Raw genomic sequence first — 25259 nt, 5'->3', positions numbered from 1 at the left:
CTTCCATCCTCTGGTTCACTCCCCAAATGGTTGCAATGGCCAACGCTGGTCCAGGCCCAAGCCAGGAGCTTCATCCAGGTCCCCAACATAGGTAGAAGGGGCCCAAACACATGGACCTTCTGCTGCTGCTTTTCCCAGGCCATTAACCAGGAGCTAGATCAGAAGTAGAGCAGCCAGGACACAAACCTGCACCCATGTGGGATGTCAGTGTCTCAACAGTGGTTTAATATTGTAACACTGCCCCCCGATCTTAACTCTTAATTCCATTTATCCACCTACTTTTTGAAGTTCCCATTTACTGATTAATCAGCATGTTATAAAACCAATCAAAATGCTCTTAATTTATCTTAACTTCCTGATCTTCAGCAAATGCTGCCGGGAGACACACCTGTTTTCTGCATCGTTCCCCACCTTCCTTTTAGAAGACCGTGTCTTGTTTTGCTTTTCTTAGTTTTCTCTGCCAGTGTTTTGGGGGCCTACAGACAAATCCCCAATTTGCCCCCAGTTGTTCATGTTTGGTCAGAATCCAATTGTCTTGGGACATGCATGTGACCTAGGGGTTAAGACTTAATGACTTAAGACACCTGCGTCCCATGGGGCTGGTGCTATGATGTAGTGTGCAAGCCTACGCCTGCAGTGCCGGCATCCCATATGGGTGCCGGTTTGTATCCCAGCTGCTCCACTTCCGACCCAGCTCTCTGCTATGGCCTGGGAAAGCAGTAGAAGGTGGCCCAAGTCCTTGGCCCCTCCACCTGCATGGGAGTCCAGAAGCTTCCAGCTCCTGGCTTCAGATCAGCTCAACTCTGGCCATTGTGGCCATTTGGGGAGTGAACCAGCAGCGGATGGAAGACCTCTCTCTCTGTCTCTCCCTCTCTCAGTCTCTAACTCTACCTCTCAAATAAATAAATAAATAAATCTTTAAAAAAGGGCAAAAGACAAATCATCCCACATTGGATTGCCTGGGTTTGATACCCTGCTCTAACTCTGGGGCCCAGCTTTCTGCTAGTGCACACCCTGGGAGGCAGGAGGTGATAGATCAAGTGCAACACCTGGATTGAGCTCTGACTCATGGCTTCAGCCTGACCCAGTCCTGGCGATTGTGGGCATTAGGGAAGTGAACCAGAGAATGGGAGCTCTCTCCATCTGTCCACCTGTATCTCTCCCAGTAGTCTTTTTATATATATATATATTTATTTATTTATCTATCTATCTATCTATGTGAAAATCAGTTACAGAGAGAGATCTTCCGTCTGTTGGCTCACTCCCCAGAGGGCCACAACAGCTGGGGCTGGGCCAGGCAGAACTTCATCTGGGTCTCCCACTTGGGTGGCAGGGGCCCAAACACTTGGACCATCCTCTGCTGCTCTTCCCAGGCCATCAGCAGGGAGCTGCATCAGACGTGGTACAGCTGGGACATGAACCAGTGCTCATGTAGGATGCCTATGTTGCAGGTGGTGGCTTTACCTGCTACAGCACAATGACAGCCCTTCTCCCAATAGTCTTATTATATACATACAAAATTTCACCAAGCATAGCCGTCTTGATTCACCCCACTAGAAAGACTGATCCTGCTCTGTAAGGGCAGAAAGGAATATCACAGCCCCTTGTGTGCTGACTGGCCCTCCCCTACTCTGTCTCAAACTCCAGGATTCCTCAACCAACCCCGAACACTAGTGAAGGGCTGGCAGTACAGTCTCTGGAACTCAGGCAGGCCTGGGCCTGCACGTATTGTCTGACATGGAAGAACTGTGCCGGGTGGTCAGCATGGACCGTGCATGACCTTGGTCGGAAGAGATGAAAACCTCTAGGTAGAGCCTCTTTAAACTCCCATTACTCCTGCCCTTGCTGCTCTAATGGGTGCTTTCATTGTGGGATTTCTCACAAAACCGTTTCTTGCCTTGGAGTTATTATAGGAGAAGCAAGAATCCAAGACCCCCCTCCTGTCCCCACAACCCAGGATTTAGGAGAGTCTATCCTTGAGCGAAGCATTTGTCCAAGATTTAAGGGATGGGTGGGAAGGGCCCTTTTCCTTGTCCGAGCTGCCTAACAGTGGAGACCACGTGCTGTCTTGTGTTCCCTGGGCCCTGGCTTTCGCGTAGTAATCACCAAGTCCTGTTGAAGAAAGGGTCTCCATTGCCAGCAGCTAGCAGGTGTCTGCTGACTCACCCTAAAAAAGTGCCCAGCACTTGTGGGTTGAAAGCTTGATCACAAAAGAACACATTAAGGTGAGTTTGAATCTGGGTAATAAAGGACTTTGGAGGTGTTGAGGACTAGGTAGGTCCTGAGTTTTTCTTCTTGGCTCAGGCACTTTTTGGGTGGATGTGGCCTTTTTGAGTGTTTGGTGGTTAATTAAATGACTGTTGGAAAACATTGATCCTTGTTTCTCGTCGATGACTTGCTGGCGAGTTTTAGCATGGACGTGAACGTGGACTGTAAATTTCAAATGCTGTCTCTGTAAAGGCACCGTGCTGGGTGTGAATTTTAAGGTCTGGAATGCAGGAAAGGTGTCAGGGAGGGATCTTCCGTTCTCTGGCGGAGAGCTCAGAGGAAGGTCACTGTTTAAACAGCAGGCCAGCTCCCATAGCGGCCCCATCCTCACCGCCATGGACGGGAAAAGAGGAGCGGCAAGACTCATACTTGGATGGCCCCGCTGTCACTGGCACCTTCCAGCAGGCCACGGGAGCTCAGGGCAGCCGCGGTGCCCTGCCCGCCGGCCGTCTTCCTGAGCCCCGCCAGCTGCCACATTCCCTCCTGGGGCAGACGAAGCAAACGACGCACACATGTCCCACTTTGCAAATCTTTTGAGCATTTTGGATCTCCTTGTGTTTGGTAGCTGGTGGGATTCGGGATGCATTGGAAACACCGGTCCTGGCATAGCAGCCGCATGGAAACAGCCATTCAGACACCGCACCAGCGTCCCAACTAGAGGGGCCACACGCGCAACCCATGCCCGACTACTACGGGGCGCCAACTTTCACGCCCAATTCCATTTGCAGCTGTAATTTGCTGTAGACCTTTAGGCTGCCGGGGACCGCGCTGGGGACTGTGGAGGTCCAGCTGTGTGAGTGGTGTGCCTCCTTCGGGGCTGTTTTCCCGTTTGCTCACTTGGCCTTCCTTCCCTTTGCTTCCCGGGGGGCCTGGCGGGCTGGCAGCGCCGTGGTCCAGCAGAGCAACTGTGGAGCCTCCGTGCCTTCCAGCCAGGGCAGCAGCAGCGGCAGCAGCAGCGGCAGCAGCAGCTCCTCCAGTGACTCGGAGAGCAGCTCCGGATCCGACTCGGAGACCGAGAGCAGTTCCAGCGAGAGCGAGGGCAGCAAGGCGCCCCACTACTCCAGCCCCGAGGTAAGCCCCACAAGCCCACCAGCCCGATGCCCCCGCCTCCCGCAGCCTCAGGGCCAGACACAAGGGACTAGTGGGGCCTTGGGCACCTCGCTTTTGCTTGTCTGCCCCCTCCTCCCCATGAGCTTCCTGAGAAGTCCAGAAACATCGCCTTTCGATGTCCCAAAGTCTCGACCTTGACGTCCAGAAGCTCCCTTGTATGCTGTAAACATCGCTGACGGGAAATCCCCGGGGGATGGGGTCTCCCTTAGGGTCAGCTGAGGCCCTCAGCCGACGGGGAAGTGTGGCCCCCGGTAAGCCACTGAGGAAGGGGTTTATGGCTTAGACATGTTTAGACTCTTACCTTTTTTTGCAGTTTGTCACGGATCAGAAGAACAAGGGCTGTAAATATTAATAAAACCTTCTACACTGTGTTTTCTTTGTGAAAGTATAAAAAAGAAAAATTACATCAGCCCGCAAATAATCATGGAGCCTTTTATAGGTATGATAAGCATCTGCAAGGGAGATTTAGGGGCCTCGTATAAAAACATTATAAGCCCCCCATAAAAACCATTGCTGTTTCTCCTCTAAAGAGGAAAGGGGAAAATTAAGTAGTAACTCAGAGTACAAAGATGCTTGGGGAAGGGCGCCGCTGAGCTGCTCAAGCCTGGAGCTCTTAGGGTAGACTTGGATTTCTACGGAGGAAGCACAATTTCTTCCTGACGGCGTGAACATTTGACGTGGCCTCGGACTGTGCCGGTGGGTTTCTCACGTACAAGCCGCTATACGTGTGGGGGGTCAAGTTTCTAAATAGACCCTGACAAGAGCCCAAACCAACTGCAGGCTGGTGTACGTTTCCAGCTGGTCACCTGTGCCTTACATGTCACCACGCCTGGAGTGGGTGTGTTCGCATCTCAGCTTCATAGGGTAGCGTCTTCTCCTCTCCCTCCTTGCAGGAAGCTCAGGGTTTTTTTCAGGAGCACTGAGCATCAGGGGCAGTGCTGTCCCCCCACCCCCACCCCCACCTCTCCTCCTCTCCACCTGCTGCTCTGTAGCATGAGCTCCCCACTGGTGCCCAAATCGGCCATCTCCCAGCACTTTGTCTGCATTCCAGGAAGTGTTCTCTCTCTCTCTCTCTCTCTCTCTCTCTCTCTCTCTCTCTCTCTCTCTCGGAAAGGCCCTTACCAACATTAGCATATGAAGGTCATAGGTTGGTGTAACCTGGTTTTCTCAGAAAAAGCATTATCCTTCCTTCTTCTTCATCTCATCCATCTGTTCATTAATTCATTTATTCGGTGTTCATTCAGTGAATAGTTATTGAATATCAGCCCCAGGCACAGTGCTTGGTTCTGGAATACAGCAACTAAAGGAGCAGGAATGTCCGTGTCTTCACAAGGCTGCCATTCTAATGGAGACCCCTGGAGGCAAACAAAGAGAAGCACAGGACTTAGGAGGTGGGCATCTGGCCTGGCACGCGTGACGACTATCCCATATCCGAGTGCAGTCCTGGCTCCCAGTCCTGGCTCCACTCCCGACTGCTGCTGCAGATGCTGAGAGGCAGTGGGGGTGGCTTAAGGACTTGGGCCCCTGCCACCCGTGTTGGGCACCTGGATGGAGTGCCTGGCTCCCTGCTGGTGCCCCATGGCCATGGCAGGGATTTGAGGAGTGAACCAGCAGATGGGAGCATTTCCTCTCTGTCTCTCTCATCTTTTCCACTACAATGCCTGCCGCTTAAAAAAAACCCACAGGAGTTAAACAAGATCACTTAGAGGAGTTAAGCAGACTTATTTGAAGTCTGATGTCTGCTATCGTGTCTTGGAAAACTCCAGAATATTTAGCTGTAGGAAATACCTGTGAATGCAGGACAGTGCACGAGCCAGGTAACGAGCATGGATAAAAACGTACGAAGTCTGTGAAGTCCACCCCGTCCAGGCTCTCCTCTGTGACTCTGCAGGTTAAGTTCATGAGCACTGGTTATTTTCATGTTGAAATGTGAACCCTAGAGCCCTTGCATAGGCTAAAACCTTGTCTGGAGCTGTGCAGTTGCACAGTACCTTAAAGTCTTCCTAAAAGTCGCTGAGATCACTCCAAAGCCTTGAACTCCCAGACTGCAGAAGGCAGGCTGTTCTGGTTTCTTCAGCAGTTATCAGGAGCGCTCCCCACCCCCGCCCCCACCTGCCAGGGAGAGGGAGCAGCAGGGATCCGAGGAAGGAGCTACCTGAGGCCAGGTCAAGTCTTCCATTCCTCGCATCTCTGTGCAAAGGGACTGCAGACCGGCAACGCTTATGTGAGCCACACTGCCTGCCATGTCCTTTTGCTGGAGAGCTGTGTTGTCACTGGAACGGAAGTAGGCTTCTTGGAATACTTTCCCCAAGGTTGGCGTCTACATGCCTTGTAGAAAAGCAACACACTCGCAGACGGAACCCCACGAGGACTGGCAGCAGCGCGACCTCCAAGAAGTCACTGCACAGGGAGCGACGAGACTCATTGTCCTGACCCCCACGTAATAGGGGAGCTCTTGGTACCATGCACCTCACATTCCACTGTTTTAAAGCAAAACATTCCTGGCCCGAACTTCTGAACCATCCCAAGATGAGAGTAGAAGGAGACGCTCATGGTGTCCCAAGGCACCCGCGTGCCCCGCTGCCTTCCCCCATGCACGCACATAGCCACGCACCCCAAGGTGCCAGCGCTTGGCAAGGTGCCTGGCTGAGCCTCATATGAGCTGTTCATTTTAGCTGTGGCTATTAAAAGCCACGTCATTGTGCATGAATTGCGTATTTGTCAGCGTTTCATCGCTACGCCGATACCCGAGGCAGCCTGACTTTATAAAAGAAAGCAGTTTATTTAGGCTCACTGTCCCAGATGTCCACAGTCTGAGCTCGGTCAGGACCGGTGGGACTGGCCTCAGGTGATGGCGTTCCAGCTGACAGAGTCCCCTGACAGGGCAAGAGACAGTGCCTGCATCTGCCTGTGTCAGTGTGGTCTCTCAGAGCCACTAGGATTTAATCCTGGCGCCAAAGGTCAAGGCCAAGACCAGGGCCGTGTGTGAGGGTCTCCCCTCCCGCACCTGTGTTGCAGAGTGAAGCTTCTGCAGCCCCATGGCCCCATAGGGAAAGCCTCGGCTGCTCCTTGTGGCCACTGAAATCTTGACCCTTCGAGTCACTGGACGCCCGGAGGGTGGTCAGTGTCGTCTGTTGGGGGCAGTCGGTGGCATGGCCACAGTCCCTGCCATAGCTCTGGTTGCCTGATACCCACACTCTCTGGCCACTTCCTCTGGGCTCCTGCCCCCTCTGGGACCTCAAGGCTTTCTGTTCCCCTGAACTGTGTCACAGACTCCTGCACATTCAGACAGAAGCCTGGGGTCTAAGACACGGCCCCTGCCTCACCCTCTCGGATCCTTACATCTGGTGGCTATTCCCACAGCCCTGAGGTCTGCACTGAGTTATTCACACAGACCTGACCATTGAAAAACAAATCTTGATACCTACAAGCAAGCTTTGAGAATTTATATTTTTTTTAAAAAATTTTTTTTCTTCCACACTGGAACTTGATTCGCTCCAGATTTCAACCAAATTTGAAATACAAACTTAAGCAATGTCTTTTTATTCTAGGCCGGTGCTAGCCTCCCACTACAGCAATGGAATCCACCAATTCAGAGTGTGGAGGCCACTGAGAGGGAAAATTGATCTCTCTGATCACTCAGAATGCTTTTCCCATTTCACTCATGGTTATACACTGAAATTACTCTGGCTAAGCTTCCTCACTTCTTTTCTAATAGGAATCATTATGCTAGTGGCTGCAACTTGCAAACGCTGGCATCCCATAGGGGCGCCGGTTCAAGTCCCAGCTTCTCCATTTCCCATCCCACCCCCTGCTAGTGCACCTGGAAAATCAGCAGAAGATGGTTCAAGTGCTTGAGCCCCTGCACCCACGTGCAAAACCCAGATGGAATCTCAGGTTCTCATGGCTTCCACCTGGCCTAGCCCTAGCTTTAATCGCCATCTGCGGAGTTAACCAGTGTTTGGAAGATTCTCTCTCTCTCTCTCTCTCTCTCTCTGCCTTTCAGATAAATAAGTAAATCTTTTTTTTTTTAGGAAAAAAAAACACAATAATGCTGGATATATAGACTTTCATTAAGAAGCAACATTTACTCCCTGTAAAGTTATTGGTCCTTAACCTTTTTGGGGACATAGATCCTTAGAAATCCAGCTAAAAAATTAGGGGCCTCTCTCAGAAAACTGCATCCGCACAACATGTTCCGTTCCATTGCAGGCCGTTCACGACCCCCTGGCACCGATCCACAGGCCAGAGTTTAAACACCTGTGAGGTCCGTGACTTTGTCTGAGTTAGCAAAACTGGAAGGGTTTCCGTCATCCCCTCCAGGCCCACAACATCTCTGGCAACGTGTGATAGAAGCAGGGGCAGGCAGGGCTCTCCTGATCTGGCCGCCTGCACATGGAGGATGCACACCAGTCCCATCGAAGGAGGGGTTCTATACTGATAAGCATTTCCCCTTAGTTACTGCTTCGGCCGCCCAGTCGCTGTGCCCTCCTTGTCCTTAGCCCATAAATGCTCTGTGGTTTCTTTAGGATTGTAGCTTCCACTCAGCTCCTTTCAGATTTGCCCCAGAGTTTTAATTCTCACCAAAAACAAACAGAAACAGCACTTTCACCCTCAGCCTTCAAAACTGCCCCCCCCCCCCAGCTAGGTTTCACATAGCCTCAAAGTCTACATCTCTATTATAATTATCAACAGTATGGATTGTTTAACACTCAAAAGTGTGAGAGAGTGGATGCTAACGAGGCTCAGTGCTATCCCCTGACACCTCGGTGCCAGCATCCTAGAAGGGTAGCACTGTCCAGGTGGCCTTAGGGCTCCCTCCCCGCCCCCCAGGGCCACTACACACACACACCTGCTGCTCCCATTCTCCTGCTGCTGACAGCCCATTCTTTTTCTGCTCCTACACTCAGAAGAGTTCAGGATACAGCCAGCCCGCCCACCCCATCTCTGTGAGCCTTCACTGACAGCTGTGTGCTCTGTCCCTGGTTTCGTTCACAGGCCGAGCCGGCATCCTCGAACAAGTGGCAGCTGGATAAGTGGCTCAACAAAGTTAATCCCCACAAGCCTCCCGTCCTGGTCCAAAATGAAAACCACGGGCCCGATAGCAGTCAGTACTACACCCCGGTGAAAGAGGAGGCGCAGGACTGCGGGAAGCTCCCGGACGTGTGCCCAGCCAGCCTGAGGGAGAAGGAGAGCAAGAGCGTCTGCAAAGAGGAACAGAGGCCGAGGACAGCCAACAAAGCCCCTGGGAATAAGGCAGTGAAGCAGAAGTCCCCTCCCGCGGCCGTGGCCGTGACTGCGGCCGCAGCCGCCCCGCCGCCTGCAGTGCCTGGCGCACCGGTGGACAGCGCACCTGCGCCCACGCGCAGGTCCGCGGGCAAGAAGCCCACCAGACGCACGGAGAGGACCTCAGCCGGGGACAGTGCCAACTGCCACCGCCCTGAGGAGCCCGTGGCTGCAGACACGCTGGGGGCGAGCGTGGCGGTGGCCCCCGAGCCCACCAAAGCCAGGCCCTGCGGCAACAGCCGAACAAGCCACCGCAAGGAGCTGCGCCCTTCGGTGCCCTGCGAGAAGAGGCGCACCCGGGGGCTGAGCAGGACCATCCCCAAATCCAAGGAGTTCATCGAGACTGAGTCATCGTCCTCCTCCTCCTCCTCCGACTCGGACCTGGAGTCGGAACAGGAGGAGTACCCTCTGACCAAAGCGCAGACCGTGGCTGCTTCCGCCGCCACTGCCGCTGCCGCCGCCTCCTCTTCTTCTTCCTCTTCCTCCTCCTCCTCCTCCTCCTCCTCTTCCTCCTCCTCCTGTGCCAGCGACCAGAGGCTAAAGGAAGCTACCAGCAGCATCAGCGCTGGGGGCGGACCCCGGGCCCCCGCAGGCCCCATCAACGCCAGGACCACCAGTGACATTGCCAAGGAGCTAGAGGAGCAGTTCTACACGCTGGTCCCCTTCGGCCGCAACGAACTTCTGTCCCCCTTGAAGGACAGCGATGAGGTCAGGTCTCTCTGGGTGAAAATTGACCTGACCCTCCTGTCCAGGATCCCGGAACACCTGCCCCAGGAGCCAGGGGTCTTGAATGGCCCTGCTGCTAAGGACCCAGAGAGCACACTGCCAGCATTGGACACGCCGCCCGAAAAGGCTTTGCCAAAATCCAAGAGGAAACGCAAGGTAGGTGTGGGGGTGGGGGACTCGGCGGTCACCAGTGGCCAAGGGGGCACAGCACAGGTAGGTCACTGGTCTGGACTGTGGTTTCTGTGAGTCCTGACTCCATCAGTTTTACACTATAATATTTTATATAAACACCAGATACTGTTCAAATCCTTAGAAATGCCCAGTGAGCAAAGTACCATTGCTGCTGGTTTGTAGCTATAGCTAATGGAGCTCTGTCCCTGTGCACGTGGAAACCAGCACTTAGGAAATACTTGTTGAGTGTGTGGCTGGACCTGTGAGAGGGTGCAACACGTGGAGAAGCCCCTTCTTTGCTGGGACGGGCTGGGTGATGCTAACATTGAGATGATGCACACACACACACACACACTGAGAACTGGGCAGCCTCATGCATTCAAGGCCAAGATGGATTTCTGCCACCCGAGAGCCAGCAGCAGCACTGATCGGGGAGGGCTTCCTGGGGGAGAGGGTTGGGGAACAGGGATCTGAGGAAGAGAGAGATTGGAATAAACAGAAGCTCAGGGACGGAGTGGCACCAGAGGAGACACATGGGTCAAATCTGAGAGGTACAGGGGTGAGGAAAACAGCGTGAGTGTGGGGAGAGCTGGAGCTGCCGCAGTAGAAGATGCTGGACGCTCAGCCAGCTTCAAAGGCATCCGAGCGAGTCAGGACCTGCAGCACGACCTAAAGGCTGTTCTGAGATTTCCGTCCCTTCCTGCTCCTGTGTCTCGCGAAGTCCTTTGGACCACGGTGAGAAACACAACGGGTGACCCATCAAAGATGCAGGGCTCACACGCGGCTCCACATTCAGGCCGGTCGTTAATAAGCGGAGCTGGCATGGTGATGAGGACGCCTGCCTCCCTCAGAGGAGTGCCTGGGTTCAGTTCCCAGCTCTGCTCCCCTCTGCAGCTTCCCGCTAACACAGTCCTGGGAGGCAGCGGGTGATGGTGCAAGTAGCTGTACCCCTGCCATCTCCCTGGGAGCCCCGGATTGAGCTTCTGGCTCCTGGCTCCTGGCTCCAGTCCAGCCCAGGCCCGGCTATAGGTGCACATTTGGGGAGTACATCAGCTGATGAGGGAATCCGCGTGTGTGTGTGTGTGTGTGTTTCTGGCTGTTAAGTAAATAAATAAAATTTTAAGGCTTTTTTTTTTAAATAAAATAGCAACTGTTAACATACGTCCCTCGGAAGAATGCTGATCTGAGTATATATTATTTGTGTGAAATCAGTTATTTTCAACTTTTTGAGGCAAATGAGGTCTTCAAAGAGTCCAAGGGAAAATGCACATAGTGAGAAAACTCTGCATGAATTAAAAAAAAAAAAAATCTGACCTTTCCCCTTCTTCAGGCCCTTGTCCAATCCTTGCTGTCACACAGGTGGCACCTTGGCATGTCTCATGTGCTCTTTGAATGCGGGTTTAGTAAGGGAGGGAGCCTGTGTGGTCCCTGCTCCCACCTGTTTGCACGGAATGGGTTCTGCCCGCTCTTTGCTCTCCTGGCACGCAGAGCCCCAGGAGGCCTCCCCTCCCTGTCTTGGTGCAGGGACAGGACAGGCTAGGGCCAGGCACCCTGGCTCACCCAACCCCAACGCAGGTAGTGAGTGTTTTAGAGGGGAGGATGCAGGTCCCTGGGGTCACCTGTGGCCCACAGGTTGGGAGGGGGTGGGCCATGGGAGGGAAAATGCCTGTCTGGATTTCCTGGCCCAGGTCGAGCCTCGCAGGTGAGTCCTGCGAGTGGGAGGAGGGGAACCAGATGCCAGTGGGCCACATACACGTGCTGGTGCTGGGGCAGCCCCGGATCCTGGGAGGCTACAGTACCCCCAAGGAGCATGGTATAAAATAGCAAATGAGCCCTGCTGTGACGAGAGAGACGGCAAAGGAGAGGAACGTGTTTCCCGTTGGGGGGCTTGTCACATCGCTCTTCTGCACTTCGGATGAGGAGCCCAGCTCTCTGACTTTGCACTAGGCCCCGAAAGCCTAGCCTCCTGGGTGACCTTAGGAGGTGGCCTTGCCATCTCTGAACTCGGGTTTCCTTCTGTAAAATTGTGATGTGTCTCCTCCTGTCGCCCTCCAGCCACTCGGCCTGCCTGGTAATGTGTCGATGCTCTGTTTTTGTTGAATGAATGGATCCCTCAGTCTTTTGCAACGAGTATGGATATTTCCTCTGGGATTGATGGATAAATAGGCTAATGGAATTGAGGAGGGTGATTCAAAAAGTTCATGGAATTCAAAGAGAAGTGTGTTTTGATACAAAAAATTCTGAAATCCATCCTTTTTTCATAATGTGCATTTTGCATGAATTTTTTGAAGATCCCTTTATATAGGTATATGGTTATAGATATATAAGAAATGTGCAGAGACAGTGATAAACATTGGCAAGCATAGAGATAGATTGGAAATGTGTATAGCTATAGACAAACATGTATGGGAGAAATGTACAAATAGACATATAATCTCAAAATATTTTATAAATAGTTGTGTTACTCATATCTGTTTTCATTTTCACTTGGGAAACTTTAGGCAAAGCCTGACACCCAGCTCTACTCGTAAAACCAAATGAATCATCCCTGGGCACAGACATAAGAAAAATGAAAGAACATTTTCCTAGTGCTGGTTACTCAGTGCCCCAGGCCGTTGAGATGCCAGTATTGCCGATCTGGCTGTCAGAGATGCTGGGTCTCACCTTTCTGGAGCCCTAGAGCTGAGGATGGGGGCTTTGGCACCTAGGTTTGGACCCTTTGCGAGGGTCCAAGTACAGTGTGAGTATCAGGAGTGCCCCGTGGCAGAGGCTGGGTGGTACGTTCCCAGCTGGAGAGAGAAGGGCAGGTTTTGTCTCCTGGGTGCTGGCGCTCATCTCCTGGAAAGCCCCGTAGGCCCATCCCGGCTTCCTGCGCTCTCCCCAGAGTGGGTGTGTTAGCATCACACCCTGACACAAAGCTGAAGTGGAGCACAGACATGGCAACAAGAACCAGTCCAAGTCCTGTTGTATAAGCAGGTGCATCCGGGCTCTAAGACATCATGGGATGCTAATTGTGAGCTGGGATGGAGACACCACGAAGGGACAGCCTCTGTGTGCGCTTCATGGGAGGCGTGAATTCCAAAACAGAATAGCCCCTGCTTGCCACTGTCCTTACAATATTAAGCCCCAAAAATACCAGGGTGAGTGACGCTGATGTCACCGTGTGAATGCATGTTAGGTCTGCTGTGGACGGTGAAATCCTGACTGGTTATCGTCATTCAAAAAAATGTTGCCTCCCAGATTTGATCACGGCCCTGTGCCTTTCCTCTCAATAAGCTGTTGACTGTAAATCCAGCATAGTTCCTCCTCGTTGGCTGAAGAGCTGACTGGGAACCCGTGCCAGAGCGTTGCTGCTCAGGCCAGCGTCCAGAGAGCCCTCTCTGTGGAGGTCAGTGCCTGGGAGCACCTACCGGCCCCCAGAGAGCTACAGCTGATCGGCCTTTGCTTTTTCTCACGCAGTTTGACAACGACGACGACTATCGGGAGCCGAAGAAAGTCCAGGGGGAGAGAGAGAGCTCCTCGCGATTGAGTGCCTCCGCCAATACCGCTCTGTCCGCGAACCACTGCAACATGAACATCACCAGGTAGGCGTGTTCCCTCAGTAAGGAGGCGGCTGCAGGGCCCTCCGGATCCAAAATCGCCTGCCATGTGGGAGGAAAGTTGGATTTCTTTTTATTTCTTTATTTGAGAGGCAGAGAGACAGACAGACAGCTCCATCCACTGGCCCACTCCCCAACAGTCCAGGTTGGGCCAGCTAAAGCCAGGAGCCTGGAACTCTATCCTGGGAGTGGGAGCATGTGGGTGGCAGGATCCCAAGCCCTTGGGCCATCTTGCGTTGCTTTCCCAGGAGCATTAGCAGGGAGCTGGATGGGAAGCAGAGCAACCCTGGGATATGACCAGTGCTCTGACATGGGACGGCAGTGTTGCAGGCAACAGCTGAACCTGCTGCACCACAATGCCAGACCCTCAAGCCAGTGTTAATGGTGAGTGCTAAACCCATAACTTTCAGCTTCTGTTAAGGATGTACAAAGACATACCTAGAGTGGAATCTGCAGGTGATGCACCTGCAGCTCCTGGATGTAGACTCCAATGGTGCCATTGGACAGGATCTGTGCTTTCAGTGTGAAGTGGCCTCCCAGACTGTTCTCTGAAGGGTTTCCAGGTGCACCCATGGTGTACTGAATCCAGGAGTGGTAGGTGGCAGCCTGGAAGGGCAAGCTCCTAAGTATTTATTCTATGCAAGCGGCATATCATCAGTCATAGAAGCAGTGGGTTAAGCTGGCTTTTGGGACCCCAGCACCCCATATCTAGATGCAGGTTTGAGTCCTGGTTTCCCATCCAGCTCCCTGCTAATGCATTCAGGCAGGCAGCAGAGTTTGGCTCAAGTGCTGTGGCCCCCACCACTTATGTGGGGAGACCCAGATAGAGTTCCTGGTTCCTGGCTTCAGCCTGGACCCATTTTCAGCCATTGCAGACATTTGGAGAGTGAGCCAGCAAATGGAAGCCCTCTCTTTCTCTCTGTATCTCTCCCTTTCTCTCTGTCACACTGCCTTTCAGATCTTTTTTTCAAGTTTGCAAAATGGAATTGAAAAACTAATTTTGAAACAAAAAAAAAGTTATGCATGGATTTCAAATTTCTTAGCTCTCACATAAGCTCATCCTTTAATCCCATTTTCTCCATGAACTTTTTGAAGTATCCACGCTATGCATGTTTCTTTCTTGTTGCGTTAGCAACAACATTTCCAGCCGATCTAGTGACAGCTACAACTTCTAAAAAGCAATCAATATAAACATACTTGATGATGTCCGTAACAACTGTAATACAACAGGAAAATAACTGACTTCTACCGGTGACACAACCTCAGGTATTGCTAATACTGCTTCGGCTGAGCCCCTCCTCTGGTTTCCTGCCTCCATTCATAATTCAAGGAAAGGTTCTCTTTCGGTGAAAGGTTAGGGAAAAGGGAATTGTCACATTTTCTATCCAAGTTCCTGGAGCCCAGGTTAAAAACTCTTGCCCATGGGGCTGTCATTGTGGCATCATAAGTTAAGGTTCCCATGTGGGCGGCGGTTTGAGTTCCGGCTGCTCCACTTCTGATCCAGCTCACTGCTAATGACTTGGGACAGCAATAGAAGATGGTCCAATTGATTGGGATGCTGCACCTACATAGGAGACCTGGAAGAAGCTCCAGGCTCCTGGCTTCAGATCAGCCCAGCTCTGGGCACTGCAGCCATTTGGGGAATGAACCAGCAGATGGAAGACCTCTCTCTGTGTCTCTCTCTTTCTGTAACTCTGCCTCTTAAATAAATAAATCTTAAAAAAAAATTGCCCAGCAAAGCCTCCTAGCTCAGTGCATAGGGAAGTACTTAGAGTTCAGGCTGATCTGTACACCACTGGCATTGCGATCCCAAAGGCTCTTGGGTTCCTCCATTGAGGAGGCGGTCGCCCGTCCCAAAGAGGAGAGCTGCACAAGGTTTCTTTGGGCAAGTTGAATACACGAACTCGGCCGTGATGAAGGAGGCCCAGGCGTGTACCCACAGCAGTGTTAGATGTTATAATTCAGTTTCCCACGCACAGTAAAAATCATTACGGGTGTAAAGCAGAAGGGACTTAGAGATGGGATTTTTTTCCCCCACTTAACATTTCCAGAAACAATTAGACTCAGGCTGCTTACATCCGTTTCCAACATTGCTTTCTTCCCCATCAGGAGAAGAACCACTTTGGATGCACCGGAATCTTTGTCCATAACATAGCTTCTCACTTCTTCCTAAGCAGCCAGAAATTCTGTCTCCATGGGCATCTGTTCGCCCAACGTTAAGAACCTTGGCTTTGCCATTTGTTCTAACGGCCTGTGTTTGTAATTTCTCCTCTGTGACCACCAGCTAAGGAGATTGCTTTCTGAAGTGACTTTAATGGCTTGTTTGCCGTGATAACTGCCGTAGGCAATTAAGAGATCCTAGCTGGGGCCGACGCTGTGACGTAGCAGCTACGCCTCTGCCAGTGGTGCCAGCATCCCATATGGGCGCCGGTTCCTGTCCCAACTGCTCTTCTTCCAATCCAGCTCTCTGCTTATGGCCCAGGAAAGCACAGAAGGATGGCCCAAATGCTTGGGCCCCTGCACCTGTGTGGGAAACCTGGAAGAAGTGCCTGGCTCCTGGATTCAAATCGGCCCAGCTCTGGCCATTGCAGACATTTGGGGAGTGAACCAGTGGATAAAAGACCTCTCGCTCTGTGTCTCTCCCTGTCTGTCTGTAACTGTACCTCTCCAATAAATAAATGAATAAACCTAAAAAAAAGGAAGAAAGAAAAGATCCTAGCCCTAGGAATAATAACAAAATCTTTGTTAAATGGCCCTACCAAGGCTGTTGCTGTGACATACGTAGTAGGTGAAGCCACCACCTGCAGTGCCAACATCCCATACGGTTGCCGGTTTCAGTCCCAGCTGCTCCACTTCTGCTCTAGCTCTCTGCTATGGCCTGGGAAAGCAGTAGAAGATGGCCCAAGTCCAGAGGAAGCTACTGGTCCCAGGTTCCTGGCTTCGGATAAGCCTGGCACTCTGGCCATTGTGGCCATCTGGGAAGTGAACCAGTGGATGGAAGACCTCTCTTTCTGCCTCTGCCTCTCTGTAACTCTACCTTTCAAATACATAGATAAATCTTTAAAAATAAATAAATAAATAGCTTTACCTTCTTAACAAACTCTATGAGGTGATCTCTGTAAGTGCCCTAAATTAGCAGTTGATTGAGTTTATTTCAAGCTAGTGTCTTCCCTAAATAATACTTTTTTATTAGGAATGTCATGTGCATTTCAGAGACTCACATAGATATGAATTCCTCCTCTCTGATGGTTGACTTTGGAGACACAAGAAAGTGTAGCATATTTTTTTTGTTAAAGATTTATTTATTTTATTTGAAAGAATTACAGAGGGAAAGAGGGAGAGGCAGAGAGAGAGAAAAAGAGAAGTCTTCCATCTGTTGGTTCACTCCCCAAATGGCCAAAACAGCCAGGGTTGGGCCAGGCTGAAGCCAGGATCCAGGAGATTTATCTGGGTCTCCAACGTGGGTGCAGGGTCCCAAGCACTTGGGCCATCTTCCACTGCTTTCCCAGGTGCATAAGCAGGGAGCTGGATCAGAAATGGAGCAGCCAGGACTTTAACCAGCACCCATATGGGATGACAGTGCTGCAGGTTACGCTTTACCTGCTATACCACGGTTATGGCCCCAGAAATCGTAACTTTTTTTCTCTTTTAAAAAAAATTATTTGTTTGGAAGGCAGAGCTACAGAGAGGCAGAGGCAGAGAGAGAGAGAGATCTTCCATCTGCTGGTTCACTCCACAAATGGCCACAATGGCCGGAGCCAGGGACCAACAGCTTCCTCTGGGTCTCCCACATGGGTGCAGGGACCCAAGCACTTGGGCCATCTGCTGCTGCTTTCCCAGACCATAGCCGAGAGCTGGATCAGAAGTGGAGCAGCCAGGACTCGAACCGGTGCTCATATGCGATGCCAGCACTGCAGGCAGCAGCTTTACCCACTATACCTCTGCGCCGGCCCCAGAAATTGTAATTTTTAATGACAACTTTTGTATCCTCTGTTTATTCTGGTTGATGCCTGGTTAACTCAGAAACTCCACAGGTGACAACTGGCTTCATGCTTTGCAGGTTTTTCTGTGATTCTGTTACTCTCTGTATCATGAATACAAGCTCAGAAGTTGGCAAAAGTCCCTTCGCAGATGGAGAACGTGTATCACCGTGGATTGGCTTTCCTGTTACTTACCGCTTGCATTTGTTGGGAGAAAAGTTGCTTCTTGGCATTGGGGCACTTTGAGATCCTGGGGTGAAAAACTCACAAGTGCAAAGTATTTTTATCCTCAATCATTTGCTGTGGTGCTAACTCCAGAATTATTCTCTTCATCCTGCTAGGAAGAACAAAGAAAACAATGAGTGCTATTTAGTTATTACTGGCTGTGGTCCTAATGCCATAAAGCTGTTTCCTGGTATAATCATTCCCCATAAACCTCTCCCTGCCAGCAGGCCTTCAGTGGGAAGTCCGGGTCACATAGGAGACCTTGACCTTGGGCTGTGCCCACGGCGTGGCGTTCCGTCACTGTCCTCTGCATTTTGTAACTGTCCATTCCTCTTTCAGCTTGGCAATACCAATCAACAAAAATGAGAAACTGCTCCGGCCGCCCATCTCCCCCGTCTCGGACACGTCGAAGCACAAATACCCCAGCGAGGACTTGCCCTCCTCCGGCCGCCCGCACGGCAACGGCGTGCTCACCTCCGCCTCTTCCAACAAGAAGCCCAAGGCCGACGGGCAGCTGCAGTCGCACGCTGCGGACCTCACGGTTGGTGTATGCTCTGCGCATCCCAGTCTGGGATCCGGATGGGATGAAGTTGCACAGGCTCCCTTAGTCAGTCCCTAGCCTGCACAGGGTCCCTGCAGGCTGCCTCACCCCTGCAACCCCTCCCCCCCCACACACACTCTGGGCCAAGAAGCAACCCCTTACCCTTCCCTTACCCTGGGAAGGGGCGTTCTAAGCCCTTTCTGCCCCCAAAGCCCCTTGGTAGAAGCCCTCCATATGATACCATCCCAGAGCAGAGAGGTTTGAGCAAAGCAACCTTTTATTAGGACAAATTCCTCACCCCGGTGGCAGGGACAAATCTGGCATTGAAACCCCACACCAAAATCTGCGAGTCTCGTGGTTGGCCCTTGTTGGCACCCTGAGCTGCTCAGCCTGTCTAGAGCCCAGTGAACACAGACTCTCCCCCTCTGAATCTCCCTCCCTCCCTTCTCCCAGCCAAACCAGCAGGGCTCCGTGGTCCAGGAAAGAGAGGAGAATGAGAGAGCACTTCAACAAGTTCATAGAAAGTAGAAGTAAAAGATAGATCTATTTAGGCGCAAAAAAAAAGTTGTGACTCCATATGCACTCGCAGGATTTTCTGCAAAGATGTGAGAGGAAGCGGTATTTCACACTTCCTCTCAGTGAATCAAAGATGGGAACGTGTGGATGGGAGCTCATGCAGGAGCGTAAATCGTCCCAGATCTTCAGGAACGTAGCCTTCTTCTAAACCCACCTTTGGGAACAGTTATCTGTAGCCTTAGGATCAGAGCTAATTGGGCATCTCTAGTTCCCGATAAAACTTTATTTTTAAGAAGGGCCAGGTTTGATCCACAGGCCATAGGTTGTTGACCCCTGATTAAGATCTAGAAAAGGCAAGTACCAGTGACGCAAAAGTAAAAAAAAAAAAAAAAAAAAACCTTCCCAAAGGAGACAGCATGTGCAAAGGTCCTGAGGAAGAACTGGCCCAGGAATCAGGAGCAGGGAGTAAAGGGGGCGTGGCTAAGAGGGAGGCAAAGCCACCCATGCAGGCAGGAGACACAGTTTCCCTGCTGTTGCTCCCTCTACCAGGGCAAGTGGATACCATTGAAGGATTTTAGGAAGAACTTCGCAATGTAACATCTGATCTTCCTGGTCAGAACAGGGGATTTTAAAAAGCTCCTAAGAGCTGGCACCGCAGCTCAGTAGGCTAATCCTCCACCTGTGGCGCCAGCACCCCGGGTTCTAGTCCTGATCGGGGCACCGGATTCTGTCCTGGTTGCCCCTCTTCCAGGCCAGCTCTCTGCTGTGGCCCGGGAGTGCAGTGGAGGATGGCCCAAGTGCTTGGGCCCTGCACCCCATGGGAGACCAAGATAAGCACCTGGCTCCTGGCTTCGGATCAGCACAGTGCGCCAGCCGCAGCGCGCCTACCGCAGCAGCCATTGGAGGCTCTGTCTCTCTCTCTCACTGTCCACTCTGCCTGTCAAAAATTAAAAAAAAAAAAAAAGAATGTCAGCCTAACGATGGCATCTGTGTACCCTCAACGCAGTCAGCTCGCCTTTCCTAACCAAAGACACTTGCTCTTTGATCCGTGCTTTAACATACAGTAGGCATCATGTGAATATTTGTAGCCCCAGGTCACGTCAAGTTTAAATTTCTCCACAGACACACCTGTTCCTCTTTTCAGAAATTCCAGGGGGCTTCCTCTGGCTTTTTCTGTTTCGTGCAGAAAGCTCATGAGAACCAGGCAGTGATTTGTGGGCTCGGTGACTTTTTTTTTTTTACTGGGGGGGGGGGGGGCAGTTCCAGGGAGCACTTGCTTCCTGAATCAGCAGCCCCGGCATTGCCCTGGGGAAGGGCTCAGAAATTCAGATTCTCAGGCCCCAGCCCAGAGCTGCTAACCCTGAAACTCTCAGGTGGGGCCCGGCAGCCAGTGTTTGAACCTGCGCTGGAGTGACTGTGACACACACACACCACAGGGCCAGCCCGGGTGAGACAGGACTGGGGACACACAGGGACCTGGGTCCCAGCCCGTGGGCCTCCACCCATGGTGCCGCCTGGACTGGGGCAGGTTGCTAGGCCTCTCAGTTTCTGAACCTGTGAGACCCAGCATAGTAAGACTCCCCCCCTGACACTGAACACAGGAGCCCTCAGCTCACGCCCTGGGGTGCAGGTCCAAGCTGAGCATCTGAGAATCCAAATGCTCTAAAACTCAAAACGTGTTCACCCCCACCCCCAACACTATGCCACAGGTGGGCGAGGCCACACCTGACCTCATGGGGCAGAGCCCAGTGTATGAATGTGCACTGGACCTATGCTGTAAACTTAACCTTCAGCTTCTGTGTCCAGCTCTGGGCCCCTTTCCCAAGCTGTCTCACCTTGTAAATGCAAGTGTTCCGTAACCCAGAGGAGTCCAACATCAGAAACACTTCTGGTCCCCAGCACTTTGGATAAGGGAGTCTCAACCGGTATGAGTATTTCTTTGTATCTCAGTAGAAACAAATGCACCCTTAACACAAAGATATTCCATACAACCAAAGGTGTTCTGGTTCGTGGGCTGCTTTTCCGGCCAGTCAGCCAGTGTCTCAGACACACGTGTTTTTGTTGTTTAGAAAGCAGCTCACAGCTCCGAAAACATTCTCCTCCATGGCAAGACCCGGCCGCAGACAGAGCCTTGGTCCCCAGGATCCAGTGGCCACAGGGACTGCAAGAGACAGAAGCTTGTCTTCGATGACATGTAAGTACGATTGTTTTGTCCACGCGGCGAGGGGCAGGATAAAATGAAAGCATGGTGGGTACATCTGATTACAGTGTGGCCATTTTCTGTTGTGGGACTGGGTGTCTTAAGTGCCCCTCTGAAAGGGAGTGGAAGCCTTACTTCAGAATGTACCCCAGTAAGTCCTGGTGGGGTTTTTGGACACATAAGAAGAACAGCAAGTGCTAATGGGGCTGGCACCCAGAGTGTCAAGAGGCTGAGAATATTTGGGGGACAGGCACTTGCCACAGAGGTGATGTCACGGCATCCAGTATCAGGATGACTGGTTCGAGTCCCAGCTGCTCCACTTTTGATCCAGCTTCCGGCTGAGGCACACTCTGGGAGGCAGCAGGAAGTGGCTCAAATGCTGGGTCCCTGCCACCCACATGGGAGACCCAGGTAGAGTTCTGACTCCTGGCCTCGGCTTGGCCCAGCCCTGGATGTTGTATACATTTGGGAAGTGAGCCAGCAAATGGAAGATCTCTCTCCATATCCCTCCCTCCCTATCCCCCCCACCCCGTGTCTGTCTGTCTGTCTGTCTCTCATTTCAAATAAAATGAAATCAAATTAGAGAAAAACAAAAACTCATCCCATAAATGCAAACAGCCTTAATGAGTCTTAGATTTCTAAGAACCTGTATTGTGGCCTATTGGCAGTTTTATTCTATCTGAAAGAGAAGCATTTTTTGGCTTTGTAAATTATAATTTAAAAATTCACTCCTAGAAGCTTTTTTCCTTCCAAAATGAGATATTCTTCATAACAATATAAATGATTCTCATATGGGAAAAAAAAAACTCTGTTATCTTTCCCCCACTCTAGCATGGAAGTCTGGGTGTAGTTCATTCCTAGTAACGTTTTCAAAGCAGGAAGATCAGCAGAAGAAGAGGTGTAAAAATAACACCCTGGACCACTCTTGAGAGACTGGCAACAACAGATGATAAAATGATGCTGACAATATTTAGGCTCTCGAGGGAAAAAAAGGTGTCCCGGACAAGCATGGAAGGCAGAAGATGGAGTTTCAGGGATCCAGGTTCCATCCTGTTCAGGGAGCATCAAGTGTGGGTCCCTGGGAGGCAGGAAACAGAAGTCCCGGGGGGATGAGAGTGCCCGCCCTCTAGTGGCCTGCAGTGGGGCCACACTGCTAAACACTGACCCCCACTGAAAGCTGGAAAATAGGATGGTTCTAAAGACTTCAAGTCCCAGCTTCCCAAAAATGAGAGTATTTCAGTTTGTGGAAAATCAGAATTAAAAGAGGTTTATTTAGTGCAACAGATGTGAAACATCCACGCCTAGTTTTGGTACTCATAGACATTTCTAGGACCATCTGGAAGACCTTTGTGATAGCCCCGCCCCTGACACACCTCCTGGGGGGGCTGTGCCTAAGATACACTCGGATGACAGCTGGAGAAGGAGGGCCCCATCCATCCTCATCCTCCTGCATCTCCGCCTCCCTCCCTGACCTCACCCGGAGCACAGGTGCGGTCTGTCCATCTCTGCCGACTCCCCTGAGGAGTGAGAGTACTAAGGCGTGGTTCCAAGTAGTCCCTGGACATGGGTGAGCTCATTAGGGCGCAGAATTTGAGGGCAGAAAGCCAAAACCACATTTTTTTGTTTGCTTCCTTTAATGAACACATTCCAGGATAATTGGATTTCGGAAAGTTCAAGGGTGGCCCAGGAGGACATGTGTTTTCCTCCACTTCCCATGGCTGCTGCAGCTGGACCACACACGCCACCCCACAAGCTCCTGGCCCTCACCCCCTTCCCTCCCTCATCTTCCCCACCACCCCGGAAGCAGCTGGGGCCGGGTGGGGGGGGGAGGTGGTGGTGGTGGTAATTAATCCCCAGGGAGGGCTTGGAATGAACGCAGAATCACTTGGCCAGCTGCATTTGTGATGTTAGGGTTAGGTAGTGGGGGTTAAAGATGCTTCTAGAAATGCCAAGGGGGAGCTGGTATTGGGAAGTCCAAACCTCCCTAACCCCGTGACCAAGCAGAGGGGCCTCAAACCCCACAACTTCAGTGAATGGTTTGAAGAGCATGGTGTATTGAAAAGAAAAGAAAACCAATGCATGGAAAAACGAGATGCGTTTTCTAGGCTGTGGATCTGAGAGCTCAGTGAGAAGCAGCCACAGCGACATGGGTGTAATTCCACCTGCAGTTCTCGGGCCATTCCCTAAAAGACGTTTCTCAGCATGCTGGGGCTGAGCCTGCCATAAGTGCATCACTCTCCATATCGACGTATCTCGGTGTCATTGGTTCTCTCCATTAGCAATACAGATAATGTGTTTTTTCCTGGCTGACAGCTATAATAAAATTGTTTCTTCGTGTATGGATCTAGATAAAAGGGAAAAGCACTCTCACAGTTCCATCATATGGAGAGCTGCTTCCCGGTGTCCTGCATCCCAGTCGATAGGAAATTGGTCACAGTTTAGAGAAACAACTCCGGGAGCCTCTCAGCCATTGCGCTTGAAGAAGTTGTGGGAAGATCCTGCAAAACTGGGCATGGTCTCTTCCCTTTTTTTTTTTTTAAGATTTTATTTATTTATTTGAAAGCCAGAGTTACACAGAGGAGAGGCGGAGAGAGAGAGAGAGAGAGAGAGAGGTCCCGGATTGGCCGCAACAGCCAGAGCTGCACCGATCTGAAGCCAGGAGCCAGGAGCTTCTTCCGGGTCTCCCATGTGGATGCAGGGGCCCAAGGACTTGGGCCATCTTCTACTGCTTTTCCAGGCCATACCAGAAAGCTGGATCGGAAGTGGAACAGCCAGTTCTTGAACCAGTCCCTTATGGGATGCCAGCGCTTCAGGCCAGGGCATTAACCCGCTGCACCACAGTGCCAGCCCCCAGTCTCTTCCTTTAGACAATAAAACTAAGCTATCCTCCAGAGGCCACAGTGGCCTAAAATCATGCAAAATGTCTCCAAGCTTCAGTTGGTGGGTACTAGGCACACACTAGGTGCTCGGAGAGGGGGCCAGAGCCAGGATCAGTTACTTCACAGTTGTTTAAGGCAGAAGGGAGGCCCTTGGCTGATGGCCCAAGGAAAATTTCCTGGGATCAGTAAATTTCAACCACCCTATGCCCTTCCCCCCACCCCTCATCCCAGTCTCAGTACCCCCCCCACCTCACCCCTCCCCCAGTCTATCCCAGCTTCCCCAGCCGCAGCACCTTTGTCAGAGGAGAATCTGGGCTCCTGTCACTTCTCTTCCCTTCTCCTTGCCGAGGGTGTCAATACGCAGTGGCGTTAGCAGAGGCCACTGGGGGAAGGCAGGACCAGATAATTAGCGCCAGAATAATTTAGACTTGATGGAAATCTGATTACAGCGCTCCAACAAGTAACAGATGCCATCCTGTCATTTCATTTTTCAGACGGCATCATGTCATTGTGTTGTTTTTTTTTTAAGTAAACCCATCTTTTTGTATTATAAATACTCGTTAATGACTCGGTAAACACGCAGTCCCGACAACAGCTGAATCCAGTGGGCGCTCAGTCACAAGTGCTGAATGAGCCGGGCTGAAGTATAAATAGCATTCCCAGGGTGGGCTGCCTGCGTGTTCCTCCATTCTTGTACTAGGAGAGTACTTGTACTACCGTCAGCTTCCAAACCTCTTTTCCTACGTTCCTGACCAAACACAACCAGTTTCTGCCTTTTGGGTGTAGATGGGGAGTGAAGGGAATAACACTCATTTTTTTTTTTTTTTTTTTGACAGGCAGAGTGGACAGTGAGAGACAGAGAGAAAGGTCTTCCTTTGCCGTTGGTTCACCCTCCAATGGCCGCCGCGGTAGCGCGCTGCGGCCGGCGCACCGCGCTGTTCCGATGGCAGGAGCCAGGTGCTTCTCCTGGTCTCCCCTGGGGTGCAGAGCCCAAACACTTGGGCCATCCTCCACTGCACTCCCTGGCCACAGCAGAGAGCTGGCCTGGAAGAGGGGCAACCGGGACAGGATCGGTGCCCCGACCGGGACTAGAACCCGGTGTGCCGGCGCCGCAAGGCGGAGGATTAGCCTGTTGAGCCACGGCGCCGGCCAACACTCATTTTAAAAATGTGACCCAGGGGGCCAGCACCATGGCTCACTTGGTTAATCCTCCACCTGCAGCTCTGGCATCCCACATAGGCGCCGGATTCTAGTCCCAGTTGCTCCTCTTCCAGTCCCGCTCTCTGCTGTGGCCCAGGAGTGCAGTGGAGGATGGCCCAGGTGCTTGGGTGCCTGTACCCACATGGGAGACCAGGAGGAAGCACCTGGCTCCTGGCTTCGGATTGGCGCAGCGCTGGCCATAGCGGCCATTTGGGGGGTGAACCAACGGAAGGAAGACCTTTCTCTCTGTCTCTCTCTCTCACTGTCTAACTCTGCCTGTCAAATAAAAAAAAAATGTGACCCAGGTCAGTGTGGTGTTGGGGAGTTGCAGGCTCAGATTGGTGGCAGTGGGACTGCACCTGTCCCCACCACCACCAACCCACCCTCACCCCCACCCCCGGCATTTAGCAGATGCACAACACTGTTAAGGTGGCGCTGGTGTGATTACCAAACTTTGGTTTGGAGGGGAAAAAAAAAAAAAAAAAAAAAAAAAAAAAAAAAAAAAAACTTGTGTAAGAATCTATGTCAATGAGTGACAGCACTTGATCCAGCTCCGAG

The 25259-nt window shown here is 51.7% G+C and overlaps 1 protein-coding gene across 1 annotated transcript in view; it reads left to right on the top strand.

Annotated features, from left to right (window-relative positions):
* The window catches only part of AFF3 (ALF transcription elongation factor 3), a 455793-nt gene that overhangs the window by 401023 nt on the left and 29511 nt on the right, over positions 1–25259 (top strand). The window contains exons 12-16 of the mRNA XM_062208886.1: positions 3153–3339; positions 8377–9546; positions 13021–13145; positions 17705–17906; positions 20492–20616. Of these exons, the coding sequence (XP_062064870.1) occupies positions 3153–3339; positions 8377–9546; positions 13021–13145; positions 17705–17906; positions 20492–20616 (1809 nt within the window). The remainder of the gene's footprint in view (positions 1–3152; positions 3340–8376; positions 9547–13020; positions 13146–17704; positions 17907–20491; positions 20617–25259) is intronic.

This window comes from Lepus europaeus, chromosome 13, assembly GCF_033115175.1.
Source record: "Lepus europaeus isolate LE1 chromosome 13, mLepTim1.pri, whole genome shotgun sequence".
NCBI classification, from domain to species: domain Eukaryota; kingdom Metazoa; phylum Chordata; class Mammalia; order Lagomorpha; family Leporidae; genus Lepus; species Lepus europaeus.
Note: the sequence above shows the minus strand (reverse complement) of the source record. Positions and strands in the feature narration are given on the sequence as shown.